This window comes from Eucyclogobius newberryi, unplaced genomic scaffold, assembly GCF_026437365.1.
Source record: "Eucyclogobius newberryi isolate DKJ021-1_F unplaced genomic scaffold, fEucNew1.0.hap1 SCAF_17, whole genome shotgun sequence".
NCBI classification, from domain to species: Eukaryota; Metazoa; Chordata; class Actinopteri; order Gobiiformes; family Gobiidae; genus Eucyclogobius; species Eucyclogobius newberryi.
In genome coordinates this window covers 33,816,244-33,835,512 of record NW_027315801.1, presented here as the reverse complement: position 1 = coordinate 33,835,512, position 19,269 = coordinate 33,816,244, and the positions used below count along the sequence as shown (strand labels likewise).

General features: G+C 43.1%; 2 protein-coding genes across 2 annotated transcripts; both read left to right on the top strand.

Moving 5' to 3' along the window:
* The first annotated feature begins 234 nt into the window (after positions 1 to 234).
* srm (spermidine synthase) lies at positions 235 to 6,557 on the top strand. The gene is made up of 8 exons (XM_072450180.1): positions 235 to 456; positions 4,552 to 4,672; positions 4,748 to 4,840; positions 4,920 to 5,073; positions 5,138 to 5,221; positions 5,395 to 5,540; positions 5,646 to 5,768; positions 5,847 to 6,557. Exons 1-8 carry the CDS (start codon positions 326 to 328, stop codon positions 5,862 to 5,864), a joined length of 870 nt encoding a protein of 289 aa, XP_072306281.1. The 5' UTR covers positions 235 to 325; the 3' UTR covers positions 5,865 to 6,557.
* A 4,831-nt stretch (positions 6,558 to 11,388) lies between these two features.
* Positions 11,389 to 12,203, top strand: sst6.1 (somatostatin family member 6.1). Its single transcript, XM_072450179.1, has 2 exons — positions 11,389 to 11,652; positions 11,747 to 12,203. The coding sequence occupies exons 1-2, from the start codon at positions 11,548 to 11,550 to the stop codon at positions 11,975 to 11,977; spliced, it is 336 nt and encodes a 111-aa protein (XP_072306280.1). The 5' UTR covers positions 11,389 to 11,547; the 3' UTR covers positions 11,978 to 12,203.
* Positions 12,204 to 19,269: the final 7,066 nt, after the last annotated feature.

Genomic DNA, 19,269 nt, shown 5'->3' with positions numbered 1-19,269 from the left:
ATTTAAGCGACTAAACTGGCCCAAACTTAAAGATTGAACATCCTCTGCCTCCATAATCTTCTTGTCAAACATGTTGGTGTGGCACAGACTTGAACACAAAGCTTCCAGTCCTTGAATGAAGACGATGTGTGACTTGCCCTGCAGTTAAAACGCGTGACGTTTGCATGTTCCGCCACTAGGGGGCAGTGACACTTCTCCCGGTCCTCGCTCGGGCCCCAGGTTCCCGGAGAAGAAGCCGGAGCCGCCCCGCTGCCCTCGCGCATGGATCACGTTGGCACATTTGGCTTCACGCGTCAGTGCGGCAAGAGGCGACTGTAAAGGCGTCATGGACAACATCAAGGAAGGCTGGTTCACCGAGACGTGCACCCTGTGGCCGGGGCAAGCCATGAGCCTCCAGGTGGAAGAGGTGCTCTACGACAAGAAGTCCAAGTTTCAGGACGTGCTGGTGTTTAAGAGGTGACGACTCTCAACTTTGCTGCAGCCGCTAGCTTCGTCTTAGCAACACAGACACATAAACATTGCACATCTGAGGCCAATGTGGTCACAAAAGAGAGCCTAACATCAGTGGGTTATTCATTTAAATCTCATTTTTTATGTTTTTGTTGTGGTTTCGTCTCACTTCCTGTCTCCAGTGGAAGTGCCTTAGCTTGTATCGTGTAACTTGACAGCAGCACCATGCGTTTCACTCAAATATCTGAGCAGAGTGATCGTCAAACACCGCTTTAGCTGCTTCTAATGTCGGCAGGAACACTTGCACAAATGCATTCTAAAAAAATCCCCGATCCTCATGTCATCATCACCAGTTTGTCAGTCTAATTTCTCCCTGATTCATAATAGTTCCTTGTAAATCTCTTATTGATTTTCAGGAACCGCTCGTTCACGTTCCAAGCGGGTGCTTAACACGTGGTAACACCAGGATCCAGGGATTCCAAAGGGTGAAACCGGTTTAAATGATGTTTAAATAATGCCTCTGGCTTGAGTCATGACGAGGCTGCAGCTGCTCCTTTTGACATCTGTAGAAATGATGAGGCATTGAAAGCATTCAAGCCTAAACTCCTTTCTCTTCCTCTCCAGTCTGAAACTATCCATAAAGGACACGTAATATGCAAAATGTACTTTTCTGAGCTTTTAATCATGTCTGTCCTGGGCTTGTATTTTCCCTCTGAATGAAGCTAAATATAGCTGCAGCTGTGTTTTTGATGAGAACCATGGTAGAACATAATTACAAGCCCAAAAGACAATTTGGCATTGTGTCCTTTAAGTTACGTTGGGGCCTTAAATACGTCTGTATGCCTATTTACGAAGATATAAATGTGACTACAATATTTTGGGATATTTGACAAAATAAATTCAGTTCCTCTAAAGCAGTGGTTCTTAACCTGGGTTCGGTGAGTCGATCTCAGGGGTTCAGCGGAGGTGAAGCCACACATCCGACTCCTATGATTTGTGATGACACGCCCCGCTCTGTCTCTGTGCTGCAGGGAATTTGGTACGCTCCGTAGTCGACTTGATACGTCTTGTGATTTCTTTCTTAATATTTTAAACTGAATTAAAGCCCACCTTTCTGGGCAAAGTCTTGGCACCGGCCTGGCCCCAAAAGGACAGCCTCTGGGGCCATTTCCCTTGTCCTTTTCTATAACTACTATACTATAATAAAATATCTTTGCGAGCGATCCTTTTCAAGGATGCTGGACATAAAAATTAAGAAAAGGAACAGACTTTGTTGCAAAAATGACATGAGAGTGGCACTTGCCAAGGTGCATTTCTGAACTGGCAACAGCAGAAGTCACTGATTTGCAGTAAATATTCATTATTATGTTTTTGTCTGAAAATCATGTTTTGATGATTTTGTTCGTTGAACACAGTGATTTTGTGCACCAGTAAAATATATACCTATGTTTTGAATTTGAAAAAATCCAATTTTATTTTTCCAATTAAGAAGGGTTCGGTGAATGAACTGGTGGGTTCAGTACCTCCAAAAAGAACCACTGCTCTAAAGCAAATACATTCTTGGTTCTTTTAACCAGGAGAATCCCACTGAGATTAAAATCCTCTTTTACAATGGAGTCCTTTAATGTATAGGTCAAACTCTATCAAAAAAATTAACATGGACAAAACAAGTTAAGACCAAATCAATATAAATTTTGCCTTTTTTCTAAAAGATTAAAAAACAAAAATAAATTCTGTTTGATGTAGGACCTTTGTTATTGTGATGTCGATACTTTTGTGATCTACTGTTTACCAATAGTTTTCTGTCCTGAAAATTGTTATAGAATTGACTTTTCTTTCTTGACTCTTTATTGCATTCAAGGGGGGAAATAATTGTCACATTGGAATACATCCTTCAAACTGTTGAAAAGCACAAAGCACTCTCCTCTGCCTCTCTCCTCTGCCTCTCTCCTCTGCCTCTCTCCTCTGCCTCCCTCCTCTGCCTCTCTCCTCTGCCTCCCTCCTCTGCCTCTCTCCTCTGCCTCTCTCCTCTGCCTCTCTCCTCTGCCTCTCTCCTCTGCCTCTCTCCTCTGCCTCTCTCCTCTGCCTCTCTCCTCTGCCTCTCTCCTCTGCCTCTCTCCTCTGCCTCCCTCCTCTGCCTCCCTCCTCTGCCTCTCTCCTCTGCCTCTCTCCTCTGCCTCTCTCCTCTGCCTCTCTCCTCTGCCTCTCTCCTCTGCCTCTCTCCTCTGCCTCTCTCCTCTGCCTCCCTCCTCTGCCTCTCTCCTCTGCCTCTCTCCTCTGCCTCTCTCCTCTGCCTCTCTCCTCTGCCTCCCTCCTCTGCCTCTGTCCGGGAAGTCTCGGAACTGTGCACGACTCCGCCCTGCACAAACAAATAGTAAAAACAGTACATTCTCCATGTTAAGAAAAAGTGCAGTGCATCATCTTAAATAGAAGAGCTGCAGAAACAGCGGGTCCAGAGTTGCTCTAATACCAGAGTATACAGTCTTCAGTGCAGAGCCTTGAGTCAAAAGTCTTCTTGTTGTGCATCATAATAAATCCACATTCAGTCACAGCCTGCTGTGTCCACGTGGAGTTGAAGCCAAGCGGTGAATATGATCCAAACTTTGCCATTGTCCTCGTCCAGGTAATAATCTCAGATTAAATGTGGTGTGGTTCAAATCCAGCATTGAGCACGTCTGTGTAAAGATCTGGCTGGAGGCCGCGCAAAGTTGTCAGCAAACTGAAAATATGTGTCCCAAGTATGTGTCAAAAGTACATATATTTACACTCTAATAAACGCAGGCACCAAAAAAAGAGTCATTCACGAACCGGTATTGAAATGCAGGTATAGAAAAATAATCCGATGGCACCCTGTCCTAACCACACATTTAAACTGCATGACTCTGAACTCAGGGAACTTGGGGAGGAGACCAGACCTTGGGACCCCTGAGCAGACGTATTACGTCTGACTTGATAACCCTCATTCTCCAGAACAAGAGAAGGACGCCAGCGTCCACTTTACCACTCGGTCATCCTAAAGTTCTTGTGTGTGGGTGGATGATTTCTATAATCGTAGTCAGTGATGGACAGAAGTGAGTGATGGATAAATACATTGAATCACAATAATGTAATGATGTAATTGATGGATGTGCTTAAAATATATAAACAATGCGAATATAGTCATATATATATATATATATATATATATATATATATATATATATTTTATTTATTTATTTAAGAAGTTCAAATAAAACAGATTAGTACTCAAGCAACAAATCACAGCATTCACAACAACAAAACAGATGGCAATGACTTGAAGAAACGATCTTGTCAAAAACTAGAACTTCCGTGTTGTGAAGTGATGTATACAATTACGGTTTAACACAATTTGGCTTACTTACATTCTCAAGGACCAAGAACACACAAAGATGAAGATCCATCTGATTCATCGGATGATTGGTTGAGAAATGGGACGATGTGATTGGCTGAATAGTTGCTTGACTATCGCTGGAGATCAGGTTTCCAGATAGTAAAAGATAGAAATTATAACTAAATTATGTACAAACCAAACATTATATTTACCACACTAGACCCTTGTTAGCACTTGTCATTATGATGATCAGGTGATTGTCCCAGAGAGGACATTTGTCTGAACACAGTTACAGTCATGGACATTGCACGGATGCATTTAAAATAGTATCTGTGGGGGAAATAAATCAACACACGGCACAGCTATGCGGTTCATAAGCCCTTACACAGATACAACACTTGTGTAAAACGTTCAAGTTAAATTTTAAATCCATTCAAGCTTCAACATTCCCTCTAGCCGTTTTGCTTTTGTATCGAAACCAGACGAACTCATTGGCCCGAATCAGTTGTATTTTTAAAAGTGACTTCTTTGTGCTTTTGTCTGATTTCTGTCGAGACGTTTGTGATGCAGGCAAAACCCCCCCAAAAAAAAAATTCTCATCTTTTTAATCATGTGAATCATAATGTCAAGTACCTTCCACTTTGTTTAGGATTATTCATCATTTATCATTATGTGTTGCTTGTATTCTATTTCATAGTTTGTGCTTTTCTTAGAGTGCACCTAATGATTGGTTGGCTCTGACTTTGCAGTAAAACGTATGGAAACGTCCTGGTGCTGGATGGAGTGATTCAGTGCACAGAAAGAGATGAGTTTGCGTATCAGGAAATGATCGCAAACCTCGCAATCTGCAGTCACCCCAATCCCGAGAAGGTGGAGACACAACTGTGTACTATTGTTAACTCTTAAATCATGCTTTTTGATAACTGTTGGACCATGATTCGACAGGTTCTTATCATTGGCGGAGGAGATGGCGGAGTGCTCCGAGAAGTGGTCAAACATCCGCAGGTTCAAAAGGTCGTTCAGTGCGAGATTGACGAGGTAATGCAATTCTGTCTCTTTGTGTGTTTCGGATGATCGCTGTGGGCAACTGTGAATTGTGCCGTTGTCTCTTCTACAGGACGTGATAAACGCATCGAAAAAGTATCTCCCAGGAATGGCCAAAGGTTTTTTCAGCCCAAAACTCACCCTCCATGTTGGTGATGGCTTTGAATTTATGAAACAAAATCAGGATGCATTTGACATCATTATAACAGACTCGTCAGATCCTGTTGGTGAGTTTTAATCCTTGGTTCTGTTTCTGTGTTCTGCATGTATTTATGTTCAGTGTCGTTTCAGGCCCTGCAGAAAGTCTATTCAAAGAATCCTACTATCAGCTGATGAAGACGGCATTAAGGCCAAATGGAATACTTTGCTGCCAGGGTAAAAACGTGTAATCGGTGCATAATCTTTTTGTCACCACAGTGACGACCATCGGACATCAGACTCCACTCGCTGATCTTGTCTCTTTGAGTGTATTTTTCCAAATGGACCAATGCCATAAAATGGAGCGGATATTAATGTGGCCTGTCTCCTGCTCTTGTCTCATTCCACAGGAGAGTGCCAGTGGCTCCATTTGCAGCTGATAAAGGATATGCAAACCTTCTGCAAGTCTTTATTCCCAGTGGTGGACTATGCCTACTGCACCATCCCCACTTACCCCAGTGGGCAAATTGGATTCATGTGCTGCAGTAAAAACCCTGTGAGTCTTTCATTGCTTTTTTATTTGATGCACCATCTATAACGTCCAGTAAATGCCAGAGGTTCCATGCTTCTTTAAGACTCAATATTCCCTCTCATTATTTAGGAAACAAATTTCCGGGTGCCCCAGAAAGTGCTGTCCAAAGACGATATTGAAAGTATGAGTCTTAGATATTACAACCCAGAAATTCACAAAGCTTCATTCATCCTGCCAGAGTTTGCAAGAAAGGTATTAATGTCTATAAACTCTGATTTGGCAGATACAAATGCATCACACGTTGACCTATAATCCATGTGTCTTTTGCAGGTTTTGAATGGTGTGTGACCACTACAGACAGACCCAAAAGCTTCTGCACCTCAAAGCTCAGCACCCTCATGAGAGATCTGTGAAATACACAGAGGAAAACTGTCCCGTGTATTTGGAGCACATTTCAGTCTGTCATTCATTTCAGTCTCTTTCGGTTTTACTTTTTTCCTTGTCAACTTGATCAAACTAGTGAAATAGGAATGCTTTATCTTGAAAAATTACCTCAGACTGAAACTAGTGTTCCCTTTATCAAGGTCATTGTAACCGCACATTATGTACAGTGTATGCAGCATATATACATGTATTGCTTTTTATTATCAATGTTACACTTTTACCTCTTGCTTTACTGTGTCATCGGTCGTCCTTGTCGAACTCCTTACAGTGCCTGTCCGCGTTAAATTTGTGGCTGAAAGGTTGTTGTATAAAGGGCAGGCAGGGAAATGGATTAATATAGCATTTTAATTTTTATAAACCAGCAAATAGATGGGATTATGCAACTGTTGACACATTATAGGCCTACACAGAAGGCCCTGGTGCACCTGGCATAAAACTAGTATCAATAGTATTTATCCCAATACAATCAATCATCATTATTGATGTAATATGATTTGTAACCTTTTAGTTGTAAAACTTTGGGATGTTTGATGCTAACAAGCTATGGAACTGTTTTTATAATAATTATCTGTTAATAAATCCATATAGTCAAAGCCTGTCTGCAGTACTGTTATGATTATATCAACATTATATTGGTTAAATATTTCGGTGTGTAGCCTTTTTAAGTTAAACATTTAGTGGGATGTTCATTTCTCAATAGAAAATGGTATCTTAGCAACTGCAATGTCAATAATTGACCAAAAGATGGCGCCATTCAACCTGAAACTAAACACTGCATCAGCCTCGTCACTCAGTGTTTGACTGAAGCAGCAGATCATAACATTACATTTAAAATACATCCATCTTTTAGAACTGTCTTGATAATAAGACATTTAAGCAAAACGTTATAATACAATAACAGTGCACTGCATAATCTATAGTTTCTGTGTTTTGATTTAATGCTTGTTTCTATGGCAATTGGACACATATACTCCAGAACCAGCCAGAACAATAATTTATAGTCAACAGTTGTGGGAAATTTGACGTTTTCAACAAAACTGTTCTTGTAGGACTTGTTTGTGACAAACCAATAGGCCTCACATGAGAATCGCCAATAGTCTTTGAACTGTCTGCTAATCTTTGGTTTGGCCCCAGTTTTTCAAACATGAAGGTTCTGCTCATCCAAAGTGCAGAGCGCACAACAAATCCATTTGGTAACGATACCACAGTAAGAACTGTTTACTGCAGCTATTTCCTGAGAAAGAAGGAAGAACTGCTTCACCAAATTCAGAATTTAAAAAGGACACACATGTTGGTCCTGTCATAAACTATGGCTCTATGTTTTGTCCAATGTCCATAAATGTAGGCTGACAATCTGTCATTTTAATTAATTAATCTAATCAATGAATTGCCTTCTAGAGCACATAAAAAGTTCCACCTTGGTTTTGTCTTTAATCAGATCTGTAGGTGGTGGTAAAACTAATGGCAATTGAAATATTCTCACACCTAAACAACAGAATGAACCAAGTACTTTCTGGTGTTGCAGTGGTTCAGGGCGTTGCACACTGCAGGGTTGCGGGCTCGAATTCCCAGCCTCAACCATTCTGGAATGTCTCTACCCGCTCTCTCCCCATTTCACGCTACAGCTGTCCGGTCAAATAAAGCCTACAGGCCAGAGAATCTATTTAAAAAGCGTACACACAGACCTCTATATAAAATGTTTTATGGGGATCTCAAAATTACTACAGCCTATCTTCAAAATTATGAATGTGAATTATGAATTGAAGGAGACCAAAACCAAGAGTTTCAATTCAATTCAATTTATTTGTGTTTTCTATGTCCATAGGGACGAGAGGCGATGTCCTAGGGTCCCCTGTCCTTAGACCCTCCTTCTCGGCCAAGAAAAACTACAAAAACGTAGAAACCTGGAGGAGTTCCACAGTGAAGGAGAGATCTGACTTCCTCAGACGGACAGGCGGACGCGAGATAGACAGTGGAGCTGGAGCCACTCAAGAGGAGGACCAGTTCTTCAGGAGGAGAACCAGTTCTTCAGGAGGAGAACCAGTCCATATGGAGTAGAGACCCTGGGGAGGTGTTTCGGGCATGTCCCATCGGGAAGAGGCCCCGGGGAAGACTTGGGACATGCTGGAGGGACTATGTCTCTCAGTTGGCCTGGGAACGCCTTGGGATCCCCTGGTGGAGTTGGAAGTGTCTGGGGGTAGGGAAGTCTTGGAGTCCCTGCTTAGACTGCTGCCCCAGCGACCCAGCCCCGGATAAACAGAAGAAGATGGATTGATAAATAAAGAATTCTCTTCTTGACTAATTCATCTTTTAACACCAGTTTCCATGTCCGCTCTGCTTTCTGAAATCATGTCTATCTTTATACCTGAGGAAGGTCAGCTGACCAAAATGTATGGAAAAAGAATAAGAGTGAGACAGCGTGCTTTAGTGTCGTTCTAAATCTTTGAATTCACAGACAAAAACTTGAGTGAATAGTTTTTGTAGCTCTTTGGAGCTGCCACATTTAATTCAACATCAGCTTTTTAGTTTTGCAGGAAAAGCTGGCCTAAAACTAAAGTTCCGCAATGGAGAAGGCATCTTCCAAAGAGGTTTAATCTAAAAATCAATATGATTTAGTCGTCATTCAAAAGTTCTTATGATAAACTAAAAGGAGTTGCCAGTGGAGGATATGCTTCCTGAAGCCCAGAGGATGGTGCAGTTCTACACGGCCATCAGCTCCTCCATCAGCTCCTCCATCAGCTCCTCCATCAGCTCCTCCATCAGCTCCTCCATCAGCTCCTCCATCAGCTCCTCCATCAGCTCCTCCATCAGCTCCTTCATCAGCTCCTCCATCAGCTCCTCCATCAGCTCCTCCATCAGCTCCTCCATCAGCTCCTCCATCAGCTCCTCCATCAGCTCCTCCATCAGCTCCTCCATCAGCTCCTCCATCAGCTCCTCCATCAGCTCCTCCATCAGCTCCTCCATCAGCTCCTTCATCAGCTCCTCCATCAGCTCCTCCATCAGCTCCTCCATCAGCTCCTCCATCAGCTCCTCCATCAGCTCCTCCATCAGCTCCTCCATCAGCTCCTCCATCAGCTCCTCCATCAGCTCCTTCATCAGCTCCTCCATCAGCTCCTCCATCAGCTCCTCCATTAGCTCCTCCATCAGCTCCTCCATCAGCTCCTCCATCAGCTCCTCCATCAGCTCCTCCATCAGCTCCTCCATTAGCTCCTCCATCAGCTCCTCCATCAGCTCCTCCATCAGCTCCTCCATCAGCTCCTCCATCAGCTCCTCCATCAGCTCCTCCATCAGCTCCTCCATCAGCTCCTCCATCAGCTCCTCCATCAGCTCCTCCATCAGCTCCTTCATCAGCTCCTCCATCAGCTCCTCCATCAGCTCCTCCATCAGCTCCTTCATCAGCTCCTCCATCAGCTCCTCCATCAGCTCCTCCATCAGCTCCTCCATCAGCTCCTTCATCAGCTCCTCCATCAGCTCCTCCATCAGCTCCTCCATCAGCTCCTCCATCAGCTCCTCCATCAGCTCCTCCATCAGCTCCTCCATTAGCTCCTCCATCAGCTCCTCCATTAGCTCCTCCATCAGCTCCTCCATCAGCTCCTCCATCAGCTCCTCCATCAGCTCCTTCATCAGCTCCTCCATCAGCTCCTCCATCAGCTCCTCCATCAGCTCCTCCATCAGCTCCTTCATCAGCTCCTCCATCAGCTCCTCCATCAGCTCCTCCATCAGCTCCTCCATCAGCTCCTCCATTAGCTCCTCCATCAGCTCCTCCATTAGCTCCTCCATCAGCTCCTCCATCAGCTCCTCCATCAGCTCCTCCATCAGCTCCTTCATCAGCTCCTCCATCAGCTCCTCCATCAGCTCCTCCATCAGCTCCTCCATCAGCTCCTCCATCAGCTCCTTCATCAGCTCCTCCATCAGCTCCTCCATCAGCTCCTCCATCAGCTCCTCCATCAGCTCCTCCATCAGCTCCTCCATCAGCTCCTCCATCAGCTCCTCCATCAGCTCCTTCATCAGCTCCTCCATCAGCTCCTCCATCAGCTCCTCCATCAGCTCCTTCATCAGCTCCTCCATCAGCTCCTCCATTAGCTCCTCCATCAGCGTGTGGTCCGCTGGAGCCACTGCTAGGGATCGGCACAGGTCGTAAAACACTGACCCTTCTCATCCGGGACACAGACTATTTGAGGCTATGGCCCATTTGGACCAGAACCTCTCGCCACAAGAACATTTTCTTCCCTCTGCCATTGTTCCCATGAACGCTCGTCCCTTTCAATAACTCGCTTCAGTAAAAAGTTACTTCCTTTATTTGCTCTGCTAGTTTTGCACTTTTGATCTGCTCATACAGTACATTTTGCCCATGCCTTTATTTTATCATTGTGCTTAGTATTATCATTATTTGTTTTATGTTGCATCATATCACCGAAGCAAATTCATACTTTGTGAATTTTGTTCACTTACAATTGGCAATTGAAAAAAATCTGAATGAGGTAAAATCATTTACCTCATTCGTAACTTGTAAAGAATGAAATAAAAGTAACGTTTTAAGAAAGAAAAGACACAACAACAAATTCAATACCATGATGAAAAAAAGATTTTATTATATTACAAAATAGAATATTTCCATATGGTCTTATACTAGTTCTGATGTTGATCTAGACCATTCTAAAACTACAATGCACACCATACACATTTTGTAAAAACACAAATCAAACAATAGGTCCTATTTTTATGATTCAATAATTATGTGAATCTATTTTTTTTACCTTCTTCTTCACTCTCTTCTTCTGCACAGCACTCGCATCCTTCAAGCGGGGTTGTATTGTCCCACCATTGTAACCCTACAAGATATCTGATCAGGGAAGAACAATAGCTTTTAGTGGTGCTTTTTACTTGAGCAGATCTGTCATGCGCAATTCCCCAAAGCCTTTTCCTCCTGCTCGATGCCCAGTGTTCACCGCTCAATTGTAATCTGCAGGTGTCAGAGAGGAAGCACATGTCATTCAAGTACAATGGTAAACAATCGGGCTGTAATCGCTGTAGACAGGAAGGCTATATGAGCACTTTGTATCTCTCCCGCTCAGAATTGTGACCCCTCTTCCTGTTCGTGGGGTTGTTGCTTGATATGACAATTTGCCCCCCAAAAAATACAAAAAATAGCTCAAATGTGTGCGGCATTTGGAGACATCAAAGGCGGCGTGACGTGTTTGTTTACCGCAGATGTCGCCACTTGAATCCCACCACAACAATTTGTCAAAAAGGCTAACTACCAAATGGCTTAATTTGTTCCGTCCTGACCCCTTACGCATCCCTCCCCTCCAAGTATTTTCACCACGAGAGGCAGCCCTGTCGTCACACACGCACCAACCCTTCTACGTCAGCCTCACGAGGGAGAGGCGTATAAAAGAGGAGGTGGAGGCAGAAGAACCAAGCAAGTCTCCAGCGACCAACTTATTATTGCTACAAACCACTGCTGCTGTCTGCATACTTTTGCTCCTCTCCCATCGCCGGATCTGCTAATTGGCTTTAGTTTAAGAGTCAGACTTAGTCACTGTACTGTCGTCTGTATAGCTTTTTGGACTTTTTGGTTGGCAGCATGCAGCTTTTGGTGATCTTAGCAGCTCTTATGGGGGTGGTCTTCAGCGTCAAAGCAGCCTCGGCGTTACCTGTGGATGACAGAAGCCCGCTCCATGCAAACAGGGTAAGAGGAAATTCCTTTTTGTTCCACATTTTCTGGGCACTGTCTCTGTGATAATCTGTGATTGTAGAAACTGACGTGATTTTTCTCTTTGTAGGAGTTGAGTAAAGAACGTAAAGAGTTGATCTTGAAGCTGGTATCTGGTTTACTGGACGGAGCGCTGGACACAAACATGCTGCCCGGAGAGGGGTCGCCGTCACTGGATTTGGAAGAGCCACTGGAGTCCCGACTGGAGGAGAGGGCAGTGTACAACAGGCTATCGCTGCCCCAACGTGACCGCAAAGCCCCCTGTAAAAACTTCTTCTGGAAAACGTTCACATCGTGCTAACAACGCCAAAAAGCACGCTCAGAGAAAAAGATGAATTTGCGACGACTTTTCCCGGGCAGACCACATGAACTGTAGTAGACCTCAGCTGTACATATCTCATCAGACATCTATGGACTTCACTGAGACGCGTGTCTGGTTTCAGAATATGATTTATTTAAGTATTTATGTACACAATGGATGTATTTATTTTAGGGAGAAATAAAGCATGATCTAATGTTTGACATGAGTTAACTTGTGTTGGTTGATTTTTATGACTGGAATTGTGAGTTAGACTATATATAAACAAAGATAAATCATAACTTTTTGAAAAAAATCATTTTGTTATACTTGATAATGAGTTATGGAATACACAATAAAATTTGGATCTCAAAAAAACTTGATAATAATAGCCATAAAATCTGTCAACATCATTTGAACTTTGGAAATAGATTAGTTTGTTTCCAAATATAGCATAAAAAAAGTAATAATCTTTGAGGGATATTGTCAAAATACAACTTAGACGTCCTTAGATTTAATCATTACCTGAAAGTTTATGTACAAAAAACACAATATAAGCACAGTTGTGTCCGGTGCATATATAAAAAGCACCATAATTAATTCCGAGTCACAGTCACTGACCCGTCAAACTCAAAAGTCAGCAAAAGCATTGTAGAAGTCTACAGAAATCTATCAATTAAATCCTTCCAAACCAATGAGCTCGTGGCTGTGAATCAGAATCAGGGACACTAATGATAAGAATCCTGTACAGTATGTGCCACAGTAAGGCTCACCAACCCTGACCAACGAAGTCCATAAAACCTCACATTCCATAACTGCAGCTGGGATAATGCAGCGCTCGAGCGACCCTACGAAGACGCTTTTCCATTTTGAGAGCCAAAAATCCAATTCAACATCAGGGGCTCCAATCTTTTAAAAACAATTACCATGCACCCTCCGCACACTTCATCCAGCCCTATTATTACATATGTGTTATTTAGAAAACACCCACCGCATTTCAGACACTGGCCACAAACAAATATCGACCCTCGCAGTTCGTTTTTATGGGGCTGATGAATGAGGTGGGCAAATTACATTCAGGTGCAGTTTCCTGCTGTTAAAGCCTGTACAAATGGCATTCTCGCGCAGATGGCAAATCATGCAGCGGATAAACAAATGAAAACAGCACTTTGCGACGCACTCAGAGAAACGGCTTCGCTACAAGGTGCCCCACTGTTATGGTCATGCAATAAATCGGCTATTCTTCTTCCATTGTTTAGTGTTTTATGTCACTTTCTACTGGAACTAGCACTACTACGACTAGAACTTTGCAGAGTGGTTTTGCTAATGTTGCCTGAATAAGGGACATAAACCTTTTAACAAGTGCGAGTCAACATATGTATGCAATCAGGCTGTACTTTCCCATTCAAACACTCTCCACGTCTCTAAAATATAAATAACACACCTACAATTGGCACATTGAGATATAAATGACTAAGGACTGCATGAATAAGGTGAATAAAGTAGCCTTCTACCATGTATAATCAGCTTAAGCTTTGTGTATTCTTAATAAGGACTAGTTTGCATATTAAAACACCATTTAATTTGTTGCCGTAGCAAAATATAGACACAAAACAATTACCAACATTTGTACAGCACGAATAAAAACGTTTAACCACAACCTTTATTATAGACAAAAGAAAACTCTTTCAGCAAAAGACGGAATGATTTAAACTTACAAATACAAAATACAATTGGCCTATTTAACCACTAGTTTATAATGGAGGCTGAATATAGTTTTTGTCATTTGAAAAACAGGAAATTAATTTGGTGATTGAACACATTTCTTCCCTAATAATGATGTGATACATACAAGCAGAAGGTGATTGTATTATTATTTAGCGCCCATTAACTCTCCATTTTGGTGGACAAGGTCTGTTTCCTGGCTGATGGGACTCGCCACACAGCTTGTTATAAAAGAAAAACTAAAATGAACTTGTTTATATCAAGTAAATGGAACTTATTACAGTCATGCATAAAAACACGCTAATCTTATTCTTTAACGTCCCCCTATACATAACCTTCTTCTTATATACAATTCAAATAGATCTCTACGCTTTGGGAATGCACCCGGAGGACAGATACAGAGTAGTCACTTATCTCCTCCGCCAGCTTTTGTCTGACTGTGATGGACAACAAATAACGCCCTATATCACATTGAACACATGCAACGAGACAGTTTCGCACAAGTTCACAGTCCTGATTGATTACACTATAAAAATGCACGGCCTCCTCCTCCTCCTCCTCCTCCTCCTCCTCCTCCTCCTCCTCCTCCTCCTCCTCCTCCTCGCCGGAGCCCTGCTGGGTTTGCATGGGCTTAAATGTAAGGAAATAAACACTTTGGATTCCTTTTTCATGCAAATTTGTACCGACGAACGCACATGAACGTTACAGTTGAATTACAAAGCTTTATAATTACACGGTTGTTGCAGCGGTGAACCCTGTTGTGTCATAGCGTTACAAAGACCCCGGTTATGGTGGTGGTGGTGAACACGATTGCTCTATTGTCTCTTCTGCTGAAAGTTAAAGGTGCACTATGTAACCTTTCAGCATGTTTGATGGAAATATTATCGCTTTGCCAGGATTTTCTTTTCAACAGTATGGTATTAACTTATTCATCTTGTATTAAACCAGTTAAAGCTTTCTATTGCCAAAAAACAACTTGGAAAAACATGTATTGTTACTGTCGGCTCACCTCTCCTCTCCGGTATGTTGACCAAGCAATAGATGAACGCGGGCGTGACGTCAGAATATTAATGAGCACTACAAATGTCCCGGATGGACGTTCAAGCCCGCTCAGGCCGTCAGGGAAATAACATGGGAAAATGGCAGAACAACAGCGACTACAACAGCTAATCTCAAGCAAATAGACGAAAGATGACGTCCCAAGAGCGAAGCTGAAACAGCAGAAAGTAGAGGACCATTCTGAACTAGTCGAAGCGATGTTTACGGTGCAGAGGACGTCGTATTAGCGGAAAGAAGGCTGAACTTGTAAGAAAGTATATCCGGGCTTTCAGCGTCTTCATCTAGACTCCTCTCTCTCCTCGGTTCACAACAAGTCCGATTTTTAAACATTACGACATGGCATTTGTAACTTATATCCCGGAGCTCCAGCCGCAGGCAGCGGTGAGTGACAACCTGCGTCCCCGGGGTTTGCTTACTTTCACGGGCAGAACGCGTCCCCTTCCCCACGCTCTCCGGGTCTAAATTTCCCGGTAAAGACATGGACACAAGAGTCTTTGACCACTCTCTGGAGAGCGCCGCGGAGGGGACGCGCTCTGCCCGTGAAAGTAAGCAAACCCCGGGGACGCAGGTTGTCACTCACCGCTGCCTGCGGCGTTCTGCCTCGTCTGCTTCGGGAAAGTTATGAACCAAACGGCCGTTATTTCAGGTTTAAGCGAGAATCACTTTTACACGTTCCACAGCAGCAAATGAGTCGATTCTGGGTCGTAATAATCAGTTTTGACCGTCGCTTTATGAAGTGTTTTCAATGGGAATTGATGCCCCGCAGTTTCCATTGTCTGACTTCCGGGTATGCGCTGTTGGCACGGTGACGTCAAATGGCTATTTTTTGCTCGGCCGTGGAGCGCTATTATATATGTTTGTATTCAGGTTATATTATATTGTATTGTACTTATTTCTCTCCTGATTGCTGTTGTACACAATGTGTTAATCACTTTCTTAAATATGAACAGTACACTGGTCCACTCCTCACCCCGCGCCACAGGGCTAAACAAGCATGCACACCAGGGACTTCAAAGAGGATGCCCACAAGCAAAGCATTTTATTGGTTTTCCTTTTGATCTGCAAGAGAAGGCCAGGAAGAAATGCTCAGGACTCACTGTGTAATTCAAATGTGACTCAATACGTGACGCTATATGGAAAATAACGACTTTTGAGGATTTAGTTGCTGTTTCTCACAACGGGCACTTCAAAGTTCAGCCCATGCTTAATTGTAACTCTATGTGAACTATGCAGCCAAGCACCCTCTGAGTCATTTATCAATACTGTTTATTCAACGCTGTGATGTAATCAATGTCATTCTTCAGAGTTTATTTTTTCCACTATAACAAGCAAATAACCCTGTTGCACTGCCCACGTCACTGACACAAAGTGGAAACACAATTACATCAAGCTGTAGTCGGCACACATTTTGTACCATATAGGAATCTGTATGTGGGGCTTTTTCCATAGGCTCAGTGTTTAAAGGGGTTCTTATGTTCCAAAAATGGCTATTCTTTTAGTTTTAAACAGATGAAACAGATTTCTGAAAGTGCGTCTCGTGTGGTCGCCTCCTTCTTCTGCCGCCAACGCCTTTACCTTTTCACGCCTTAACACATGTAATGGCCAAGACATTGATTCATATAAAAGTATGATCCTCGTGAATCAAACGCTGTATTGACCGATTACTGGTGTGGTCTCGTGTTTCAAGCATATTGGGATATTGATTTGAGAGGTAGTGAGGCAAACGCGTGAAACGCTGTGTTACATAAAGTACACGGATCCCATCGGTCGGAGAGACTAGTTATTTGCCGGGGACGACACGATCGAATAAAGAGCTGTTTGGTTTCATGAAAAACGGATGTGAAAGTGTGCTCTTTAACTAGATTAACCCGGCGACCTCTCCAGAGCCTGCAGCTGCCTCGTTCTTCTCCGTCAGTCGCCCACAATTGGTTTGACTTTGACATTTCAGGTTGTGTCCGTGCGCCTGGACATAATGCAGTGTGGTCGGCTGCTCACGGGGTCTCGGATTCAAATAAAAGCAGTTTTGAAATGTTTCTCTTGGTAAAAACTGTTGTCGGAATAATAGACTCGCTTCACTCTTTTTTGCGATACCATTAGTGCCTTTCAGGAGCAGCTCCCGTCTATTCACGCTCAAATTTATGCCTCTGTTGAATGTGGCGTGCTGCGGCTGGCACGCGCTCCTCGCGGCAAATGAAACTGAATGCTTTTCAGGGTTTTCAAAAGCATCATAAAGCACAGCGCCGCGAGTGATATACGGAGGCTGTGAAACCGTCTGTTGTGTGACTGAGGCGAGCATTGTGCAGCCAACAAGTGTCCTTGATGACTTTCTGCCGTAGAGTGGCCCGGTTGAGGAGCACACACGGGAGCGGCTTAGGGGGAGACTGTTTCCCCCCGCGGGCCTTAATAATGAGGCCTGATGGCTTATTCAGTCGCCCCGGTGCAGGCGCTAAAAGCTGATCATTACAGGCCCCAGTGCTCTTTCACTCCTGAAGCCATGCCTCCCAAAATGAGCTGTCTGCACACGGGAGGAGCGTCTCTGCGCGAGGATTGCTAAGTGTTGGATGAACACCACAGGTCGCGTCTCTCCCGCAGCCAAAACTTTGAAATCCTATTAGTGCTCTTGGAGATGTGTTGAGCCCCATCTAATTGGTGTGCACTGAAGATGTGTGTTGTTTTTTCTTCCTGTGGTTTGCTGTGCCTCGACATTGTAATTAGGTGCCCGAAAAATGCCAAATTGCTGTTTTCCCAGTTTAATTTTCACAGAGTAAACAGGGAAGATTTTGATTCAACACAAAAACAGGCTGTCAAATTAAAAAAAAAATCGATATAGAAAGTTATAAGGCTTATTGTGTTTTGGAAATTCATAATTGCTTAAGACTATAACCAAATCTATGTTAATATCATTAAAAGGTGACTGATGTACAATGCAGTGGACTACTAAGTTTAACAAGTTTTATACATGAACCAAATGCAACCTTTTCTGCTTTGTAATTATTCTTGTTGCCTTCTGCAAAATTGTCCTCTGTCCAGAAGCCACTCAACTGTTAATGACTTATTTTCTTGTTCCACTGGACGAAGTCGACAATTTCAATCTCTTTTATCTACATCAATTTCTTTTTTTTTAAACACAAAACATGTTCACGTTAATTGTTTGGCGCTTGGCTGAGCGTTTGAGCGACTCGATGGTAACTCCGCTTGTGGTTTTGTGTGTTCCTGATGATGATGTGTTGTCTCAGCGAATAATCATCCATCTTCGCTCTCCTCAAAGTTTACAATGTCAACTTCCTTAACCTTTTTCCTCTCATCACGGCGTCAGTAAAGATATCCACATCCCGTGGTGAGGAATGACACCATCAGTTTGCTATCGATCTGAACAATAGAAGGAGCCAATAACATCTAAAATACTAATTACAACTGATGATGGGAAAGACTCATAGACCTGCAGCTTAAACGGTGCGTGGCTCATGCTTCACCTGTGTGGGCATCCGTCTTGAGGAGCTGAAGTGATCCCCGGGCAGTTCATTAGTTTTCTCATTGATTCAGACCCACGAGTGTTGATGGCGCCATTAACAGGACAGGGAACAAGATGATATTGACAGTCTTGTTCAAGTCTTGTATGATAGGTCTCTAATCATTGCTTCCATGATTAACTCCCACTTTGACTCCACCTCGTGCCCCTTTTGTCCCGGTAATGGTTTTGTTACCACAGCAGCGGCAAAGGGGCTTCGGTCCTGTTATTATCCACCCCAGAGTGCAAATATTCTCTGACAATATGAGATTCATTTAGTAGTTTGGACACATCTGCAGCCGACACCTACTTACTGTAATGGAGAAAACAAGGTGGCTTGAGTTATTGAGATCCTAAATGTCAAGGTAGAATGATGAAGATTGTTTTTCATTTATTAACGGCATAAAATCTGAACCATCGCAGACAACCGCCCATTACTCATGCGGAAAATCTATCTTTAATGTTCACTCTGACTTGTCATTCATCTCGTGCTTAACAGGCCTGAAAGTGTTCAATCAATTAGACGAGACATAAAAGCTGTTAATATTCCTATCTGTGGTTATCGAGTCATGGTCTGTCAGCGTTATTGCATAATGTCAGATCAGCAGTGTGTCTGAGGTACGGAAAAGCCTGGTTTGGCAGGAAACCCCCGGCAATCTGTGGTAAACAAAGTAAGCCCCGCCTCTCAGGGCCACCAAAGCTGTTAGGACACACCCCCACCACAGATCAGTCACCATGATGAAATTAATCATTAAAAACTGTCGAAAAGCTTCTGTATTTTGAGAAGTTTGACTCCACGGTGACTTGGACATCAGCAGATAGTTGCTACAGAACTCTTTTCCAGAAACCCAAAGATCTGTGTAACATTGGAATATCTCCACTTTGGGTTAGTTATGGGACAATATTGAAATGTTGTGTCACACTAATCATGGCCAAAATGATTGTGATTAACAATAACAAGCAGGCAGATTATTAAAAGGGCTGACAGTTTCTAAATGTGACT